Raw genomic sequence first — 20825 nt, forward strand, 5'->3', positions numbered from 1 at the left:
GAAGCATCCATGAAGTTTTCCGTCCGACGATTCTTCTTCTGCAAGGTTAGCATTCACTCTCTTCTTTATAGTTCTTCTTTCTCTATTGTTTTTACCTACTGTAGAGACTTTGAAGAATGTTTAAATCTATTGTAATGACATATTCTTCCATTCTCTTAATTCTAGAGTGAATCTCAGTTCACTCTGCCTCTTCCATGAAATTCACAGTAAGATTTCATTAAAGACCAAGCATGAATCAAAATTCTAATTTCGATTGCAACATCAAGTTTTCCAGATGGCTAAAGATCTTCATCTTTCAATTGTATTGCAATTCCATTATTGTGTTTTTAAAATTTATAATACAATTACCCCCAACAACTTCAAACACTTATTTGAATTAAAATCATTGAAACTCGTAAAAAGCATTCTATGCCAAATTTTTTATATCCTTTATTTTGGTTTAACCAAAATACCAAATGAAATAGTACTTTAAAGTTTAATCATACAATGAAGTAACAAATAAAATTTCTTGCATTTCACCTTTAATAAAAAAAATATTCCCTTAATCATATAATTTCTTGTAAAATGTAACTTAGAGGGATGAATAGGTTACGTCTAATGGATTAGTTTAATTTTTACGATAATTATAATTTAAAAATTAACTACACGATTAAGGCAAATTCCAAGCGACCACAACATATGTATTTTATATTCAATTTTACGTCCACTCTGTCTTAGCCTTAAGAAAGATTGTACTAGAAATCTAGAATTTCTCATTCAATGCGATAGATAGAGAACAAATCTTTTATAACTTTTGTTCATTGAGCAGGAGTATCCTACAATCTTTACTACCAGTAAAGTATCTTTTATTTTTTGATAGGTACGCCTATACGGCAAAGTCGGATGGCAGGTCCGATTCGTATTTTTGCTGCTACCATCGCTACAACTGTAGGAGTCATGTGTCCACCTTTGAGGCGTGTTGTATGTCCCTCTATGTGGGTGTTGTATGTTTGTCCCCCTATGTGGGTGTTGGTGTTTTTTTGGTGTTTCTGTTCTAAAGGTTTTGTGGACATGATCCATTTTGGGCTTGACCCAACCCTTATCCTGGCTGACCCTGTCTATTGCATGTACGACAGTTTGGTCCTTGTCCGCTCCTTGATTCGTTTCGAACCTTGTGTACTCATGCAGTTATGTTTGTACTTCTTTTAGTTATATGAATGAAGTGCTATTTACCAAAAAAAAAAAAAATAAATTACCTTTTATTGTAGTTTAACCTAGACCTAGAATTCAAACAAAAGAAAGTATAAGATAGAAGTTGCCTAGCAAGGGGTCTAGCATTTTTTATCTCTTAAGTGAAGTGTAATGTTTTTCTACCAACAAAACGACTTACTATTTGGTTCAACGCATGGAACTAGTGATTTTTGGGATTTTGGTCTTTCTAGTCATTCCTAAGTCTATTTAGGATTAATTTAGAAATAATATATGAGTATGGGTTGAGATTGTCTTCTTAAATTTTTTTTTTCTTCTAAAACAATTCTTTTCTCTCTTTCATTTTTCTTGGCAACAAAACGGAGTGTGTGACATTCTAACCCACTATCAACAATCTACCCGCCAATGGTAGGATAGTCGAGCAGTTAACAACTCAAATTCCCATAGAGAGGTCCTGGGCTCACACCCATCTGGTGGCACATTTATTAATAATATCCCCCGCATAATATCAACTCGTCAGGACCAACAACCTACCCAATATTTAATGCGGCTTAGGCCCTAAGAATGTGATCCAATGATTCTTTTGAATCACATAGTGGTAGGGCTATTTATAAAATATTAAAAAAATTAAAGTAAAATTTTAGTAGATCCTACCTCCTAATTGAAGAAATATGAAAAATAGAAAAGAGAATCCCTACCAACAAGATGAAAACTAGGTAGGTAAATCAAGGATCAAAGAGTTCCGACTAAAGAGACGGAAATGAAAAACAATTGAACAACGTGATACAAATAGATAGAAGTAAATCTAATAAAAAGGTTTACATTTACAATTTTGTCTTAATGACTTTCACATAGGTTTTACAGCTTGTGCAAAAATAGTCGAAAGATTCTTGCGAGAAATGAGATGGGTGAAGTTATCTTCGCTGGTAGGTGTTTGGAAACAAATGTTCCTTGCATGGAGCTCACGGTCATTCGTCGAGGACTAATGCTAGCTTTGGAATTCTATCCAGAGAGTCCAGATTCGTTCTGATTCATTGAGTGTTATTGCGATGATTTTAGGTAGGTTTACCATACCATAGTATGCAATAGAGGATGTCTATGACATCCGAAACTCATTAAGACGGTTATGCCAATATGGGCTTCATCATGTTGTCTGTGAGCTTAATGCTGGGGCAGATATTTTGGCTAAGCTTTACCCATCTGTACATGAAGTTTCTTTCTCTACTCATAGGGGAATGCGAGTAGAGGAGACGTGTTGCAGATGTGGGGAAAGAGAGTCTACAGAACATTTATTTTTCCATTGCTCTTTTGCGAGGGCTGTTTGGTTGGGCTCTAATTTGGGACTGTAGTTCCACGACCACATGGACCACTCGTTGGATCGATGGATTATGACTTGGGGGAGATATAAGGAGGATAAGGAGAGTTATAAAGGTGTGGAAGCACAAATTGGATTTATCCTATGGTACTTATGGAGAGCTCGCAATGTAGAACTGTTTACTGCAGGAAAATGGTCACCCATTGATGTGATTCAGATGGCAACAAAGGCAGCGGAGGAGTTCATAAAGTCACAGCAAGCGCCTGAGAACTCCGGCGGACACATCCTCACCTCGGCTCCCATTACCCAGCAGAGATGCCTTATGAGGGAGCAGCTGTGGAGTCCACCGACGAGGGGTGTCATCAAATTCAACTCTGATGCAGCGCTATGTACTAATAGCATAAAGAGTGGGATTGGTTTCATTGCTAGAGATTGGGAAGGAAATCCGGTGGCCGCCAACTCAGTTCCATTAATCTTTGGAGAAGCGAGTGTTGGAGAAGCTTTGGGGATTAAATACAGCTTGTGGCGTGCTATTGAAGAAGGCTGGCTCCATGTCAACATTGAGTCAGATTGCCTTGCTGTGGTACGCATGCTGAATCAACCTTCACTCCCGGTTCCTACAGCTCTGATGAATGTCATATCAGATATTCGGCAACTAGCACTGGCACCACTTACTTGTGTCTTTTCTTTTATTCCAAGGAATGCCAATTCGGTGGCTCATTCCCTAGCCCAGGAAGCCCTAACGCGTGAGGCGGCGTTAGATTGGCCTATTTCCACTTGCTGGTTAAAGGAGTCTGTTCCTTCTCCAGTCCATGTGCCTCTTTCTTCATAGTAAATCGTTCTACCAAAAAAAAAAAAGGAAGACTTATTTTAGACTGTAACTTTTTCTTTTATTTCTAATCCACAGCTACCTTTAACAAAAAGAAGAAGAAGAAGAAGAAGAAGAAAGAAGGTCAAAAACTAAAAATAAAATATAGCTCCTTAGTTATTTTCAATTTTCGTTTTTTTTTTTTTTAAATTGTTTTTCATAGGCTTTTTAAGTAGAGTTCCCATTAACATTATCAAACACATTAAAAAACGATATTTTAGGTAAAAGTACAAAAGAAAAACCATGCCAAAAAAACTACGCTCTTAAACCACATAGTGGTAGGGCCTATTTATAAAATATTTTAGGGTATGTTTGGTTACTTGAATCTAGAGATTTCAAAAATACTGGATTCATGAATCTGATAATTATACCCGTTTGATTGTAAAAATCTCAAGATTCATGAAATCTAGAGATTCACCTTTTTACACTGAAAACATGAATCTGTTGATTTATGGGTAAGGGGTGAAATCCAGAGATTTCAAAAAAACTATACATTTGCACATTCACAAAAATCACGTCTATCAAATAACTTTTTAGGATGAATCCACAGATTTCATTATACAATCAAACATTTAATTTTAAAAATTATGACTCCATAGATTTGAAATCTCTAGATATTTGAAATCTCCAAATTCATGTAACCAAACAAGCCCTTAAGAAAAGCAATAAGTAAAATTTCAGAAGATCTTATGGTAGTCTAGATCATCTCCCCGAAATGCACTCTGTGCTTCCTGACGGCTTTACAACCAACCTACATGAAAAATAATAAAACATTTAAAAAAAATCTCACCACCTTCACCTGTGGGCCCCACCGTGGTGTGTGGTTTTAAAACGGTTAGGGAGCATAGAGTGCACCTCGATGGGGAGATAATCCAGACTCATCTTAGGATACTATCTCCTAGTGTGTGGGCTTTTTTTTGGTCAACCTACTGTGTGGTTCAAAAGTATGAAGAGAACATATTGTTTTTTCTTCACGCGAAGCTGATCTAGACAGACTCCTTTGGCCTGCACCTGTGACATGGCTAGCGCGCTTAGCTGTCCGCCGCAGCCTCACCTGCCCACCGCGTTACTTCAAACAGTCTTCGCTCTCCACAGCTGAGGTTTATCTGAAACAAGTGGGCTTGATCGGGTTTGGACTTGCGAGCCTCTGCAATGGGCTCGTAGGGCTCCACAAGTCCATCACCCCTGAAACCTCGAAAGTGGAAAGAAATTTCCACAGGAAAGCAATGGTGACGACGGCGATGTTGTCACTGCCATGTGAATTCGCCTATGCCACTGATACTTTATCTCCCCTTCCTTTCCTGCGTCTGTCTTCTCCGCTTTCTTCCTCTGCTGCTTTCTCTTGCAGCTTCTCCGTCTCTTCTATCCAGCATTCAATAGTCAATTGCAGGAAGAGGAAGAAGAGCAAGTGCTTGAACATGTTGGCATCAGCTAAAGCTACTTCTTCTTCAGTTCCTCCACTTTCTGAGAAGCCCATCGTCGTATTTATCTTTCCTTAAGTCTATTATAGCATTATATGGGACCGTTTGCATTCTCTGTCTCTTCGAATCACTCATATAATTTGTGGGTTCCACGGCTCCATCTCTTTTGTCTGGCAGGTTGGTTGCGGCGCTGCTGCATTGGATATCTTGGCAGCCGTAGCTGCTTTCCCCAAACCCGATGATAAAATCCGTAGCACTAGCTTGTCGGTACAATTAATGCACCCCAAATGTTCTGATTTACGCCTTTGACAAATTTTATTAGTCCTTTTATTAAGAAAGAACTCAAATTTGCTAATGGGTTCTTAGGTTTTGGTATGAATTTGGAAAAGTACTTAAGGTTTCTTATCGGAAGTCCTGTGGCTTCTGTTACTAGATGATTGTTTTTCTGGTTTGGAGTAAAATTGTCTTAACTTGTTTTGTTTCTGTTGCAGATTCAAGGAGGTGGCAATGCAGGGAATGCTTTGACTTGTGCTGCTCGTTTGGGTCTAATTACAAGGCTGATCACCAAGGTCTTATATTCTTATCTCATTCAACATGCTCAGCTTAAAATTAGTTGAGTTGTGTATTATTACTATGTTGGGATAACTTTTTATGGTGTTCCCCCCCCCCCCCCTTTGGGGAGCTGGGAGAGGGGGCTCGGTGTTGTGTAATATAGTAAATCCTAAGCTCTAGATCCATTTGCACCCAAAAAAGAAAAAAAGTAGGTTTTTTGCTACCAAACTATTATTTTTGAAATTCTATTTGAGGGATGTTTTATTGAGTTAGAAACTTGAACTTACAATGTAGAGGGCTTGCTACCAGTTACTACTTGACTTAAGCGCCTCAGTCTCTTAATCTATATCCTTGATGGTCTGTTTCTCATTACCAGGTTGCGGATGATTCTCAAGGGAGAACTATACTAGAGGAACTAAAGGCCGATGGCATAGATACATCTTACTGTGTGGTGAGCTTGAGGGGCTTACTTCAATATTAAAGCATGTCAATTTACTTGAATGTTGCTGTATCACTTTGTTATTTAATTAAGGCACCAATCGCTTCTCCAATCCTTTCTATGTTTAAGATGCTTCAATTTACTTGAATATTGCTGTATCACTACTCTTTTTTTTTTTTGTTTTTTGTTGTTGTTGTTTGTTGTTGTGTGTGGCTGCTGTAGTTATTGCAACTGACATTAGGATAAAATCTCATGGGAATTCCAGAGGTTTATGGACACAAGCTGTGTTTGGTATCATTCTTGGATTCATTCTGGACCCAGAACCTCTTCCAGAAAAGAGCACTAACACAGACCTATGTCAGTTTAAATTTAGGTTTTATGCTTAATAGATAAGGTTCAGACAAGTGTAATATTGGCAGTTAAAATTCAAACCACAATAAGCGGTATAAAATCCTATGATTGTGGGAACTTGATCTGGAGAAAACTTGTCAATACTGATTAGGTGCCTGATTTGACTTAAAACTGAAGTAATTTTTTGCCATTCCAGGATATAATGTTCTGAATTAAGCATGTCTTTGAACGGTGTCACTAATAAGATCAAGGCATTGACATTTCAATTTTATACTTGAAATGCTTAATTTCGTGCAGATCTTTCTGTATGCTTAGGGGCTTTTGAAGTTGAATACTATTAACTGGCGCGAATGTGTTGGCTACTATAAACATTGAGTATTTGCTACATCATTTCTTGTGCATCTACTGTCAATATGTACTCGTACCCTCAAGAAGTTTGAAATAATTCTATACTCAATTATTATTGGATCTCTACGACAGCATGTAATCAGGAAATTCACATATTTCTCTCACTTCCAACCTAATATCAGTTCTCCAAACAAGTTTCACTATTTGCCCTTTATGTTCCTCATGATTCAGTGCTTTCATATTTTCAATAGCTTTATCAATTTGATTTATTCATTGAGTGACAATAAAACTCTCAAGATCTTTAATAATCTTCTGCCTCACTTTTCGTTGAATTGTACTATTTCTTGTTCCAGGTTTCAAAGGAAGGAAACTCACCATTTACCTACATCATTGTTGACAGCCAAACGTGAGATATCTTTTTGAGTGTATGATTTTTTTTTAAATATTTTAGTTAACAGAAAAATATTTGGAAGTACCAATAAGTGATTTTTAGGTGACCCTTATTCATTCTAATATCTGTTAAAGCTTTTCGGTTATATATTGTTTACAGATGCCTTGCAGAGTTGATCTTAAATACTCTTACCTTTATCGAATATTATCATTTATACATTTTTATTCTACAATATTAATATGTATGCATTTACTGAGGTTTAGGATACTTTTTTTTTCCTGGATGAATGGAATAATAATTAGCCAAAAGCCCCACAGGGGGAAAAGATGTACTGCAGGGGGGGGGGGGAGAGGAGAGCAATCACAGCCTACTAATCAGCAAGAGAGAGGAACCTAGATCCTAAGAGACAACAATAGACTTGTTCCTTGGGGTGTCCACAACAGGGGGGTGGGGGAGGGACTAAAGTTTAGTAGAAACCTCGAAGAGGATGGCTCTCCAAATCACATCCACTGGTCTGGATTTGGAGGTCCATCTTTTCAATTACCCTCCCACCACACGTGAGAGATCAACACATTGAACACCAACGTACCTGACGTATCACAAATGGAGGGCCTGCATGATGTCTCAAGAACTAGACCGAATCCCAAGAGAAACCAAAGGAGTGCCTGGAGTGAGGCCAAAGGGATATGATGGCTATCCCCCACAAAGAACAAGAGGATGGGTAGAGGATGAAGAGGTAGTCTACATTTTCGGGGTTGTTCTAACATAGTATGCAGTTGGGGCAGACATTAAGATGCATGTGTAAAAGGAATGATTGGGTGGGGAGATAGTGGGTGAAGGCTCTCCAAGAGGTGAGGGCATGGCATGGAATGCTGCCTCTAAACCAAACCAGGGGGTGCCAAGTAATTGTGGGAGAGTGGGATTGGACAAGGTTCCACGCGGAGGAGGACATGAAGGAGCTTGAAGGGGAAGGCAACCAAATAGAACGGTCAGGTCCATTGGGGGTGGGGGGGAGGTTGGACCAAAATTGAGTGACACTTGGGGGGAGGGAGGAGTGGGGGATCCAGGAGTTCCCACCGATGTTTAGGATCTCAGTTTCCTTATTATATGAATTTAAACTATCTTAGTTTCCATATTATATGAATTTAAACTATCTTACAGAATTTCAAGTCTATCATACAATAACCAGTTTGCTAAAGCATTTAGACAGAGTACTTTTTTATACAAATTAGGAGGCAGTGATGTGTTCTGTTCAACTGCAAGAGAACTTTTCATTTGGTAGCTTCTGCCTTCTGACTAGTTTTGACTTTGTCATGTACAGTATAACATATGAAGTAAGTATAGTTGTCATTACGGTCATTCCTACTTTACTTCGTTATATATACATGTTAACAATAAAACAACAGGAATTTTGAGGCAGCTATAACCCTGAAAGTTTTAACTTTGGACTTATATTTGACCAACTAATCAGACATTGAGAGTTAAAACCAGCAAATTGATGGGCCTGGAAGTCAACTACATGGAACCTGGGTAGATGACCAATTGGGGAACCAAGTAATTCAGTATGAGTATTATAACAAATGAGAGAAACCAAGTGTGTTGCTTGAGTCCATCGTTGGCAAATGCTTCTGTATTACATGTGGTAAGATGTGTACTAGTGCATCCTCAGAATATTAATTTTGACTGCTATTTTCAGGAAGACTCGCACTTGTATCCACTCCCCAGGAAACCCACCCATGATGGCAGGTGAGCTTCCCAAGGAAATCTTATCGTCTGCATTGGATGAAACAAGGCTTTTATACTTGGATGGAAGATTGCCTGAGACTGCTGTACTTCTGGCACAAGAGGTAATTGCAAAAAATTATGCCATTCTGCACTTATTCTGGAAGCACTAAACCTCTAATCCCTTGGATGGGCACCTGAAAACTACTTTCTGAAGAGTCCTTGAATCCTTTATAGCGGTTTAGCTGATTCTCAAATGCCTTGTGTTCTTTCCTTCTGTCTTGCTTTATATTATAAAAAGGAGGAAAAGGGTCTCTGAGCTCTGGCGTAGCGCATCTGTCTGGCTCTGTTTCCCCCACTTTTGGCATGGAACGTCTTTGCTGGCCTCCAATATTCAATACCATTTTACTGTATCTTACAGGTGGCCTTCTCTATGCTGCTCCCTCAGAGAACCCTCTCCTGTAAAAAAAAAAAAAGAAAGGAGGAATTAAGATTAGGACTTCCAAATTGATTCATTATTGGAACAGATAGCAATCATCGGGCATGCGTATTTTGATTTTTCAATGGAATTACATGTTTGATTAATGGAAATGTTTGGGTGTGGTGAGTAGTAGGCTCTGGTTGTTCACTGATCAAGAGTTCTTGTTATGAACAATTGTTATAATTGATCCCACATGTGAGTTTCTAGAAAGTATTCAGCCAACATATTTTTGTTCTTAGTGTCTAGTTGTTCTATAACATATATTTCACGTGCGAAAGTTCATCACGTAGGATAGATAGGTCTAGGATTGAATTTGTTAGATTTCAGGACCTCATTCAGTCAAATGCCCACATATGTGTTCGGCATGTGTTCTTGCATTTTTCAGACATCTGTGTATGCCATGTACCCTCTTGTGGTCCCTAGATTTACAAAGCCTGACAGATCTGTCGGGCTGAAACTCAAAGCATAGACTGGGAACTTGAGGTCTACATGTTCACAGAATTAGGGTCCACCCAATTTGCCACATGGTAGAAACCAGGCCTCTCTGGTTAAATAAAGTCTCATTCATGTATCTATATAATTCCATGTTTCTTCTGATTACTTATGTAGACATCTACATTTAATCTGTATAGTTAATTCTTTCTTCTGAAAACTTATTTGAACATCTAAATAAATTTTCCATCATATCCATATTTCTCTTGATTTTTTTGCTGGCACTGTCACTGATACCAATAGTCATTGGACGGAAGTTACCACATTCTCTTGAATTATTCCAGTGCAGGCAAGTAGCAGGAAAATACCTATTTTACTTGATGCTGAGAGACCAAGGGAAGGGTTGGATAGTCTTTTGAATTTAGCAGATTATCTTGTATGCTCAGCAAGATTCCCTCAAGTAAGTTACTGATGTTATTAAATAAATTCTGGTAATTGATATTCTTTTCTTATCAAGAAATGTTGAAACTGAAAGAAACTGGATCCTGGCTTTGCATCACCACTTGAAAATTGTTTTTATTGAGTTGTCTTGAAATGCTTTAATACTTCATCTTCTTACCTAAAGTCTTACTAGTATTGAGTCATTGGTTAGTACTACCTGATCATCCTCAGATTTGTTTTGTCCGATGAAAAATAGATCTGGGGAACTTCTAGTATATGTAGTCCGGAAGCTTGATGACCTTCTTACCTAACAGTCAGTTCTGTTCTGTGACAGACATGGACGAAGGCCCCATCAATTCCTAGTGCACTTGTATCCATGCTTGTGAGACTGCCAAATATCAAATTTATAATTGTGACCCTTGGAGAAGATGGCAGCTTAATGCTTGATAGACATGAAAAAGGTGTGTCTACCTGCTGGTCCTTGATCATCGAAGATGGGGGTCGTCCCAAGGTTGGGAGATTGTGTATGGGGAGTTCATGGTTTTTCTGTGAAAGGTTGACTCCTTAGCATTTTAAATTTCTAATTACTGATTGATCATCACCTTTTAGCAGAATTTCCTGAGCTGGAAGAAATGGATGTAGATAGTGCGGTAGGATTACTAAGGCAGAAGATTGATGGTGAAAATGTTATCCCAACATGTATTCCATCCAAGGTCTGAAAATGTTGGATTAACTTAAATTCTCTGTCTCCTTTTTCTCATTTACTGTTATTGAGATTCATTATATTCTCAAGTTGATGCATGGTTATAAATTTTGCGTAACCAATGATCAATGGTTGCACCTAACCTTTCTTTTGGAATGAAAAATTAAATGTTAAAATCTCCCAGATTTTTAGGCAGTCAAATTACTTGAACATGTTGATAATTGTTGTAATATTGGAAGAACCTTCAATAATTTGGATATTTGTTTGTAATATTTTAAAATTTACAAATTTGGTAAAAGTGTGTTTTATTTTTGTCATTGGAATTCACAGTCAGTAATGAGGTTGAAAGCTGATGGGTTAGGGACGGTGAATGGGAGGTTGTTTGTCGGAACAGCTGAGAAGATACCAGCTTCCGAGCTTGTTGACACGACTGGTGCTGGAGACGCATTTATTGGAGCAATTCTTTACTGTATGGTTCAAAAACATCTTTTGCATATTTTTCTTTGACTAGGTGCAAGTGTTAGTGTGTGTTTGCAACTATTCTGTTGTGGCTTTTCGTGGTCAAGCTTGATCATTTTGTCTAAGTAGTTTGGTGTATGAAGATGCTGGATAAGAATTTGCTTATTTCTGTTCTCTGTTGTTTTTGTTTAGCCATCTGCACAGGTATGCCACCGGAGAAAATGTTGCCTTTTGCTTCTCAAGTGGTAAAATAAGTTCCTCTTAGTCTTGTACAAACTTTTCTGCGCTAATTCAGATTATCTGACCTAATCTTGCGGCATTATCTACAGGCAGCAGCTGGATGTAGAGCCTTGGGAGCTCGAAGTGGTCTTCCTTTTAACACAGATCCGCGTCTGGCTCCATTTTTATGTTAAGAGCCCCAAATATCAACTGTTCATATCGAAAATGGAACCGATGGGCTGCTCCTGTTACACTTCCAAAGAAATTCAATGCCAATGCCAGCTTACCCCTGAACAATAGGGATGCTGGGTTAGTTTTCTGCATTTGGTGGAATTGTTTGTAATAAGATAAAGCAATCTATGGTTGCTTTGTACCTGACATTTAGGACTTCCTTTTGGTTGAAATAATACATAAATAGAAAGAATTGTTGACTACCCTTTGTATTATCTCCTACTTAGGCCATCCTTGCATGCTTGGCCAAGTTATGAACCACAGTAATATAACTGAAAACATTAGATTCATAGAGTCAATACAGGTGTCTAGGGCATTTGGCTTCCAATGTTTCTACTGAGCCAAAGTCCATGGATGCAACAAAAAAGTTTTATTAAGAATGAAAACAAAGCCCCATCTTGCTACATGGGTTTTGAGTTTGGAGCTTTCATGACAGGCAGAGTGAGCTCAAGAATAGAAGGTGTTGAACAATAATCTGGTTCAAATAGTAACAGGAGATACTTGTCATATAGTGGGGATTGAGTTGGAGCAAATATGCATCACCTCATAAAAGCCTTCTGCATATTCTTCCTGAATGGAAGTAAACTTGGTCTAGTAAAAATGATATACCATGTCTTTATTTAGGGTTGATCTTTTGTTGGGTGTAGTTGTGGACTGATTCTGTCAAATCATGCTATGATATCTCCTAATTTACACTGAATTTTGCTTTGAAATTTTTGAGAGCTGTAGATGACTTATAGAAGAGTCTATCAAATTTAAGAATATTCTAACTTAGGGCCCATTTGGTCATGCTTCTGTATTGGAACACATGTTTCTTTTGTGTCTTTGAGTTGTAAAATGGTGTTTGGTAAATTTGTGCCAAATTTGTTTTCACAGTTGGAGGCAGCCCGGGCAAAGGCAGAAGAGAGAAGAATGAAAACTTGCCACAAAAAACGGAGCAGTAAAGTAGAGGCTGTTCTATTTCATTCGCACACAAAAAACAGACGAAACGTAAAATTCAAATATACTTATCAATATAAGTAGGGGTGTAAATGGATCGGATTTAAATCGGATAGTGGTAATATCATATCCGCATTCTATTATATTCGGACAGATTCGGACAATATCCTAGTGGTTTTCAGACGGATTCAGTCGGATTCGGATGATAATCGGATAATTATTTTCTTAAGTAGATTCTTCTAAATAGTCATGTATACAGATTGAATATAGGTTTTTGACTACCTGTTGACATCTTTAGCATTTTATTTGTGAGGCTAGGTTTGAAATTTGAGAATTTAACAACTTTGGTAGTTATTGTAGTACAAAGTCTATAAAAATAGTCACATTTCTCAAATAAAAAATTATAAAATAAAGGAAAATAAAGGGAAAATTACGTGATTAGCTGCTTTTAGGTTTTCCTTTACAAAAATAGTAACTCAATGTTTCACTTTACAAAATTAGTCAAAATTGAGTTTGCATTTACAAAACTAGCCAAAATATTGGTTTTTCACCTTTTTGGACATTTTTTACCCCTAAAACTGATCACATCGAGCGGAAAAATCACTATTTTGTCCAAAAGGGAAAAGTCATTATTTTTTCATACCCTTTGGACATTTTCACCCCTATGCCAGTATGGGTCAATTTTAGGGGTAAAAATGTCCAAAGAGGTGAAAAAACACTATTTTGGCTAGTTTTGTAAATGCATACTCAGTTTTAGCTAGTTTTGTAAAGTGAAACATTGAGTGGCTATTCTTGTAAGGGGAAACCTAAAAGCAATTAATCACGTAATTTTTCCAAAAATAAATCCAAATAAATAACTTAATTGAATAATTTTATCAGATAGATAATAATCGGTAAGAAAGGGGTATACCATATCACAAGCATCCTATTAGTAATCGGATGGATTCGGATACCGCTAAACGGATGCGGATGCAAATTCGAGAGCATATTTCGATTATCCATTTACACCTCCTAAATATAAATGGTTTATCTAAAAGCATGAGTTGGAAATGCTTTTGTAAATGTAGTGTACATGGATGCCAGATGACTTAGATGGTTATAGCCTAGTGGGTTATGGTGGAAATTTTCAATCTGTATGGACTATAGTGATGTAAGATAACAAAAAGGGGTTGTATCATAATGTTTTTGTTCCATTTTCTTATTTTTAGGTAATAAGTAGTTTTTCTTATTTCTATACATTCTCACTATTTGTCACTATTTTTGGGTGTTAAAATCATTCATGGTTACAAAATAAATAAAATAAAATAAAAAACAATGCAACAAAAAAAATTCGAATTTTTAAGGTTTCAAAATAGGATGTTATGTTTTGATATGAGAAAGACAAGAATGTGTTTTGAGAATAAATACTACATACTATATACTATTATGCTTTCTATTCCAAGGTAAAAATGATGATTGACCTCCATATGCTTGTTTTTTGTAAACAATGGAGTTTGTCTTGTTCATCTTGTAATGTAAATATATCGTAATTAAGGTATATGATTTATTGAATTTTGAAGTTAAACAAATGATAAGATATTATATTATTAAGTGTTATTAGTACAATAATGTTTATTTGAAAGTTTTATCAAATGATTTTTTTTTTCTTTTTTAAATTAGTTACTTAATTTATACTTGTCATTTTTTTAATATTTAAGATTTTATTGATAATGTCTTTAAAATTTTCAGTTTTGTGGTAAGCTAAAAATATATGAATTTTCAATGTGATAATAAAAAAATCATTAGATATGAAATATGATTCAACGTTTTAATTTATAATTTTTTTTTATAGCAAGTAATGGTTTGCTATTATTATTTCTTACATTTTCTTTTATGTTTCTAGACACTTGTTTTGATAATTATGTTAAGTGTCATGATAATTATTGGTTATATATGTATGTTTTGACATATAATTTATATATTATGCTTTGTTTTATTATGTGTTGATTCTATCATATTAGATTTTCACTAGCATATTATTCAGTATTTCATTGGTATGAAATCTATATTGCTTATAAGCGCAATCATACAAAATTATAATGTTGTATAATTTATAGTAGCCTACACAATCATGCAACACTTTTGATTGCCTTGATAATTATGGTTTGTTATCAACCAATCTCAACAATGATGATTTTATTTATTGTATATGGTAGTTGTAAATTGGGTAATGTTCATCTGGACCCCTTGAGATTTGATATATGTCATTTTTAGTCCAAATAAATGGACAATTTGCATCTGTCTCCCCTGAGGTATCCAATAAGATCAATTAATTAAGGACAAATTGGGATTTTTATGACCAAAATACCCTTGTATCTATTCTACCATTTGCATCATATATTCACATTTAAATCCAACGGTGAAAATCAAAAGAGTGGGAAATTTGCATCTTGTAAATGTATGAATTATTAAACCTTTAAATATAAAATAAAATAGTATGGGTTTACTTGTAAAAACTATTTTTTATAAAAATCTATCTGTTAAGTGATCAAACTCTTCTCCCTGAAATGTTTTTGTCTCATTTGCCGGAATCCCTCTTGATTCGACGAAAGCCGGAAGGCACCAAAATCCAAAGGGTTGTTTTCAATGACAATTTGAATAATGGCTCCACCTACATGCAAAGTTTGGAGATAATTCTTGAGAAAGACAAAGGGATTGAAGACGTCAGGATCATGCACCGTCGTCGTCGTCGATCATTAGCAAATTCCAGGACCGAAGATGGTGGAGAAATCTGCCGGAACTTCCATGCTAGTGGAGGATGAAACGAGGAAGGGAAGACCGAGCAAACCTAGCGGCAAGGGAAGGAAAAGGAGGACCACCACCACCAGAAAAACTGTTGGAGTAGGTGAAAAAGGGATTAGTCGGGTTTTCATATTCTTCAAGGAAACCACAATTAAGGCAAGTTTGGTGGTGGCAGAAGGGTTTATTGAGACGGTATGTTCACATTGGTGGTAGAAATAGAGCTGAGATCCCGGTGCACCACCACCAGTTGCTCCTCTCGATATTCCGACATATAAGTAGAAACGTTTCAGGGAGAAGAAGAGTCTGATCACCTAACAGAGATTCTTATAAAAAATAGTTTTTACAAGTGAACCCACACTATTTGATTTTATATTCAAAAATTTAATAATTCTTAAATTTATGCAAATACCCCAATCTTTTGATTTTCACCGTTGGATTTAATTGTGAAGACATGATGCAAATCTTACGGTAGAATATATATGAGAGTATTTTGGTCATCAAAATCACAATTTGTCCTTAATTGATCTTATTGGATACCTCAGGGGAGGCATGTGCAAAGTTTCCATTTATTTGGATTAAAAATGACAAATCAAATCTCAGGATGTTCATATAAAAATTACATTTGTTAGTTTTGCACCACAAATATTATTGGATGCACCTGGAGTTGTAAGATTTGAAACTACAAATGAATACAGTTCTGTAGATACATATGAAATTGCAAAATTTGAAAAGTGTAAATTATGCAGTTTTTAAAATTAGTTTGCAATTGAAATTATGTGATAAAATATTATTGATGAGTATTTAATGGGAAATAACCTTTTTGATATTTTATGTTTCAAACATGCTATTACAATAACAATATCATAAAAAAAGATTTTGAATGATATATTGAATTGATCTAATGCCTCATTGTGGTTGAGCAAAATAATGAATTATTAATAAAAAATAAATAAACTTGTCTTATTGGTTTTGCTCTATTCCTTAACGTAAATGCAACATTCATAAAAAATATGAAATAAGACAATTATAATCATGGTCATGTCCATGAGTGTGGATGAGGTAAAAGATGGAATAATGTCAGTCATTATGGTAAAAATAAACAAGATAATAATAAGGATTTTCAATGTAACTCTTCAAAAAGTAAATATAATATTTATCATCGATGTGGTATAAAATATCATTAGGTATCTCTCGTACTTTATAATATTTTGTTAAATTTTAATTAAATGAATGAAAATAATGTGAAGATAAATTTGATTTTCCTAAATAATGATAATGAAACAAATTTTATTTGTAAAGAGGATGATTTTGATGGTCTCATAGATATTACACATCTAGATGCTGTAGATTCCATTGAAGATAATAATTAAAATTTTAATTATGTTATTGGAGTTTAATAAATTTAAAATTGATATTATGTTAGTTTGTTTATCATAAATGTAATTATTTTTCCATTATAATTTTATTTATTTATTTTTATGTTGATTTACCATTTATCTTTTGATGTATTTTATTTCATTTTATACCGAGGGAAAAAAATATTTATCTTATTTGATGATGCCGAAATCAATATTCATACAATAACTAATTGTATAATATTGATTGAGGGTTTCGAAAAAGTTAATCTATTATTAACCGAGAGACCAAATTAGCTATAAATAATGCATTATTTTGTAATAATTCTTAAAAAAACTTACTAAGTTTTAAAGATATTTGTTAAAATGATTATCATATTGAGATTCCAGTGTTAACTGAACATGTGGAATGAAATTTGTGGATTCATCTATAATTTTTGTGAATATAAAAATGTTTAGCGTTTTTATAGTATGAATGAAATCTTTGGATTTTACCTCATATCCCATAAATTTACAAATTCACGTTTTTAGTGTAAAAAGATGAATCTCTAGATTTCATGAATCCAAGGATTTTCACAACCAAACGGTATAAATCTCACATACATGAAATCTCTGGATTCATGTAACCAAACATGCCCTAAAAGAATATTGATTTCGATAACTTTATTATTTGCCATAAACCGGTTCAAGCACAAAACCCTATGCCTATAATAGTAAAAAGATCTCAACTTTCCCCAAAATATGTGAAAAAAAAAAAAAAAAAAAAAAAAACTGACCAGAGTCATTAATTTGGATGGAAAGGACGGAAAAAATGGTTTATGAGGTTTTGCCATTACTTGACGGCTTTCTCCAGTCAAATCTTCCACTTACAGAGAGGAGAGGAGGACTGGCACACGGAATTTCTAGTTGTATCTTTCTATGAGAGCACGCATCTTCTGAGAGCACGCATCCTTGTAATCTTTGTTGAATAATTTACTTCGCAGTTTATTTATAACGAACATTTCTGCGTTTACCTTCTTTCTTGTTCTGTAGGCATAACCACAGAGAGAGAGAGAGAGCGATGCAAAAAGATCAAAGCACCAGTGCCCCTGCAACTCCTAATGGCCGTGTTCGGCACCGCAAGCGATCAAATGAGGTTCTGAATTAAATTCGTTAGTTGTTTTCTGGGATGACCTTGGAATTTGTAGATTTGTAACAGAGCTCTTGCCTTATTTGCTTTCCTTTCTTTGTCATCCTTTGCTTTGCCGTCCGAATACCAAAGGTTTTTTATTTATTTATTTTTGATAAGCTGAAAGGTAGTACATTAGTGCGTATTTACAGTATCATCATTAGAACAAAATGTAAGTTTACGTCCAGTTCTAAGTAGTTAGATAAAGGTAGGAATAGGGTTAGGAATTCCGCTGGCCATGGACTAGACGGAGCAGACAAAAGAAAATGCCATTCCTGAAATTAGAAACCACCACCTTGAGATAACGCAAAATTGACCCCAAAATGGAGAGCTGTTGCCAAACGGTGCAGTCGATCACATGCTGCAGCAACACCTGAGTAAATTCCTACAATCTTTGGCTGGTATTTACAGCAAAAAATCCACCTTCCCGGTTGATTCCCTACTCCCTGGAGACCTGCCAATATCAAGGTATGGGCAGTAAAGAAAGTATAGTTTAGAAGTTTAGAAGGGGGATTTAAGTCAAAATGCTTTGGGCCGTCCCCCCAGGTACTTATTCCCAAGGCTTCGGCTGCTAGATATACCCTGTTACAAATAAGATACGTCAACTTTGTTGGATTTACTTCCTGCTTATTGTTTTTACAGCAATTCCTTTCCTGCCGTATGTAGTAGCAAGTTGGTGTAATCACAAGAAATACCCATGAAAGCTCCTTCTTCCTCCATTTATAAAAGTCACATATACGAATGTGTAGATCAAGAGGTGTACTGAAATTAATCTGACCTAGGCAAGCCATTAGTTACAACAAAAACAAAAAGCCTTGTCCCAACTAATGGGGTTGGCTACTTGGATTCTTGCCTTCCAATGAACTCTGTTTAAGGCCATACTAGATATAAGGCCTAAGCTATGCATATCATTTCTCACCACTTCTCATAAGGTCATTTAAGGTCTGCTTTCAATGGGATTAAATCACTTCTCCAAATAGGGGTATTTACAGGCCTCCATTGAATGTGGCCATGCCACCTCAAACGTCTTTCTCCAAGCTTGTCACCTATCAAAGATACTCCTAGACCAACTCGAATATGATTATTCGTTATCTTATCCTTCCTAGTTTTGTCACTCATCCATCTTAGCATCTTTTACACTGAGTTTATCTATATGATGTTTCTTAATAGCCCAACACTCTGCGCCATACATCATAGCATAGAAAATATTCGAGGGAAACTCAAGTTTCGACCGGGTGCAAATGGAAAACCTAGGTGGAAAACTGAGAAATTTTGAAGAAACTTAGGACTTTTTCATGTAAGTTTTGACAGATTTTAGGGAATATTTTATGGTGAGACTCTGCATTTAAGTTAATTAGAGTATAAATAACACATTGACACATACATTTTGCTAAAAAATTCAATGTAGATATGACATTCAATGTACATAACATCAATGTAGAGTTGTTTGAGAAGTACACAATAAACTTAAACTACTTAAGTACATAACATTCAATATATAATTTATAATTTCAAAGCATCAAATACAAAGTAATTGACAATAAAAGGAAAGTACAACTTAGTGCAAAGAGGAGTGCCTCAGTGGATCCATCCTGTGAGCTGAGTATTACTATACCTATAACATCCTCTCCTCTAACCAACGAAGATAGATATCCCATGACATTTTATGCCTATGGTTGTCAAGGTAATTGACAACTGCAACTTTATAAGTTTGGTCATCAACATGCCTAAGATAACCAGTTTAAGGGAATACGCAATTTGGATAGGGAAGTCCTTATGGAGGGGGTATTTATCGTGGTAGTTGGGGAAACATGAAAAAAACAAAAAAATTGAAATTTTGTAAAAGTTATGAAACTTGTTGGAAAAAGTCTCAGATTTCCATGAAATTTTCTAAGTTTTCATGAAATTTCCCATGTTTCCCACCAAATTTGGTCTAGTTGGGTTGAATTAGGTTTCGATAGGTTTTGAGGTTTCGACTAAATTTCGACGGTCTTCGATCGAAACTCGGGATTTTTTTTGGTCTCCTAGTTTTTCATATCGAGGTTCCCAAAATGGGAAATTTCGGTTGAAATTTTGCAAGTTTCGACCGAATTTTGTTATATGTATCATAGTTGGTCCTATTAAATTTTCCTTCGAGCTTTAAAGGAATACATTGATCACATAAGACCCCGGATACACCTCTCCATTTCATCCACCTTATATTAATTTTTTGAAAAACATCATCCTCTATATCACATTCTTATTTATGATTGAACCAAGAATACCTAAAACAATCGCTTTAAGGAATCTCCTTCTCATCAAGTTTCACCCCCTCATCATCTGCTTGATCAGGATTAAAGTTACAAACTAGATGTTCCGTTTTCGTTCTACTTAATTTAAAACCTTTTGATTCCAAAGTTACTTTGCATGATTCTAACTTAGTATTAATCCCTACCTGTGTCTCATCTATAAACACAATATCATTAGCAAAAACCATAAACCAATGAACCTCATCTTGAATGCCTTTGGTTAATTCATCCATTATAAGTGCAAATAAATATGGACTTAAAGCTAATCCTTGATGTAGTTTGACTATAATTGGGAATTCACCATCTCATCCTTCAACTGTTCTTACACTTGTCACGTGACTATCATATATATTCTAACTATGTCTACATATTTACTTGCAACATTTCTTTTCTCTGGTACTTGCAAAATTAATGCTACAGGAACTCTATCATAAGCTTTTTTTAGGTCAATAAAAAGCATATGAAGATCTTTCCTATACTCTCTCTACCTTTTTTAAGGCTTATAATAAGGTTAATAGCTTCTATTGTGGATCTTCTTGGCATAAAGCCGTATTGGTTCTTAATAATTGTGGTTACTTGTCTTAAACGGGTTTCAATTACTCTCTCCCATAATTTCATAGTATGATTCACCAGTTTGGTGCCTTTAAAATTATTACAACTTCGAATGTCTCCTTTATTTTTGTAAATTGGAACCATGATGCTACTCTTCTATTCATCTAGCATGTTCTTTGTG

The 20825-nt window shown here is 35.5% G+C and overlaps 3 protein-coding genes across 5 annotated transcripts in view; all 3 read left to right on the forward strand.

The window, feature by feature from the left end:
- Nucleotides 1-2549: 2549 nt before the first annotated feature.
- On the forward strand, nt 2550-3335 carry LOC149022766 (uncharacterized). The gene has a single exon (XM_089147697.1). The coding sequence runs from the start codon at nt 2550-2552 to the stop codon at nt 3333-3335; it is 786 nt and encodes a 261-aa protein (XP_089003823.1).
- A 1105-nt stretch (nt 3336-4440) lies between these two features.
- On the forward strand, nt 4441-12210 carry LOC149022767 (uncharacterized). 2 transcript variants are annotated; one of them, XM_089150704.1, is made up of 12 exons: nt 4441-4852; nt 4970-5059; nt 5284-5361; nt 5721-5795; nt 6836-6888; nt 8570-8720; nt 9858-9968; nt 10284-10410; nt 10559-10662; nt 10983-11121; nt 11304-11356; nt 11441-12210. In XM_089150704.1, exons 1-12 carry the CDS (start codon nt 4598-4600, stop codon nt 11522-11524), a joined length of 1320 nt encoding a protein of 439 aa, XP_089006830.1. In that variant the 5' UTR covers nt 4441-4597; the 3' UTR covers nt 11525-12210. The 2 variants fall into 2 exon arrangements, with proteins under 2 accessions (XP_089006830.1, XP_089006831.1); XM_089150705.1 differs by having other exon boundaries at nt 4450-4852; nt 10562-10662; nt 11441-12205.
- A 5212-nt stretch (nt 12211-17422) lies between these two features.
- Nucleotides 17423-20825, forward strand: part of LOC149022768 (phosphatidate cytidylyltransferase 1-like) — a 46672-nt gene continuing 43269 nt past the window's right edge. Inside the window, exons 1-2 of one of the 2 annotated variants that reach the window (XM_089150707.1) lie at nt 17423-17589; nt 17669-17771. In XM_089150707.1, the coding sequence (XP_089006833.1) occupies nt 17697-17771 (75 nt within the window). In that variant the 5' untranslated portion in view covers nt 17423-17589; nt 17669-17696. Of the gene's footprint in view, nt 17772-20825 lie in introns of both variants that reach the window. The other variant, XM_089150706.1, reaches the window with a different exon arrangement.

Source organism: Hakea prostrata, chromosome 3 (assembly GCF_041222555.1).
Source record: "Hakea prostrata isolate BN-2017 chromosome 3, UWA_Hpros_2, whole genome shotgun sequence".
Classification (NCBI taxonomy): domain Eukaryota; kingdom Viridiplantae; phylum Streptophyta; class Magnoliopsida; order Proteales; family Proteaceae; genus Hakea; species Hakea prostrata.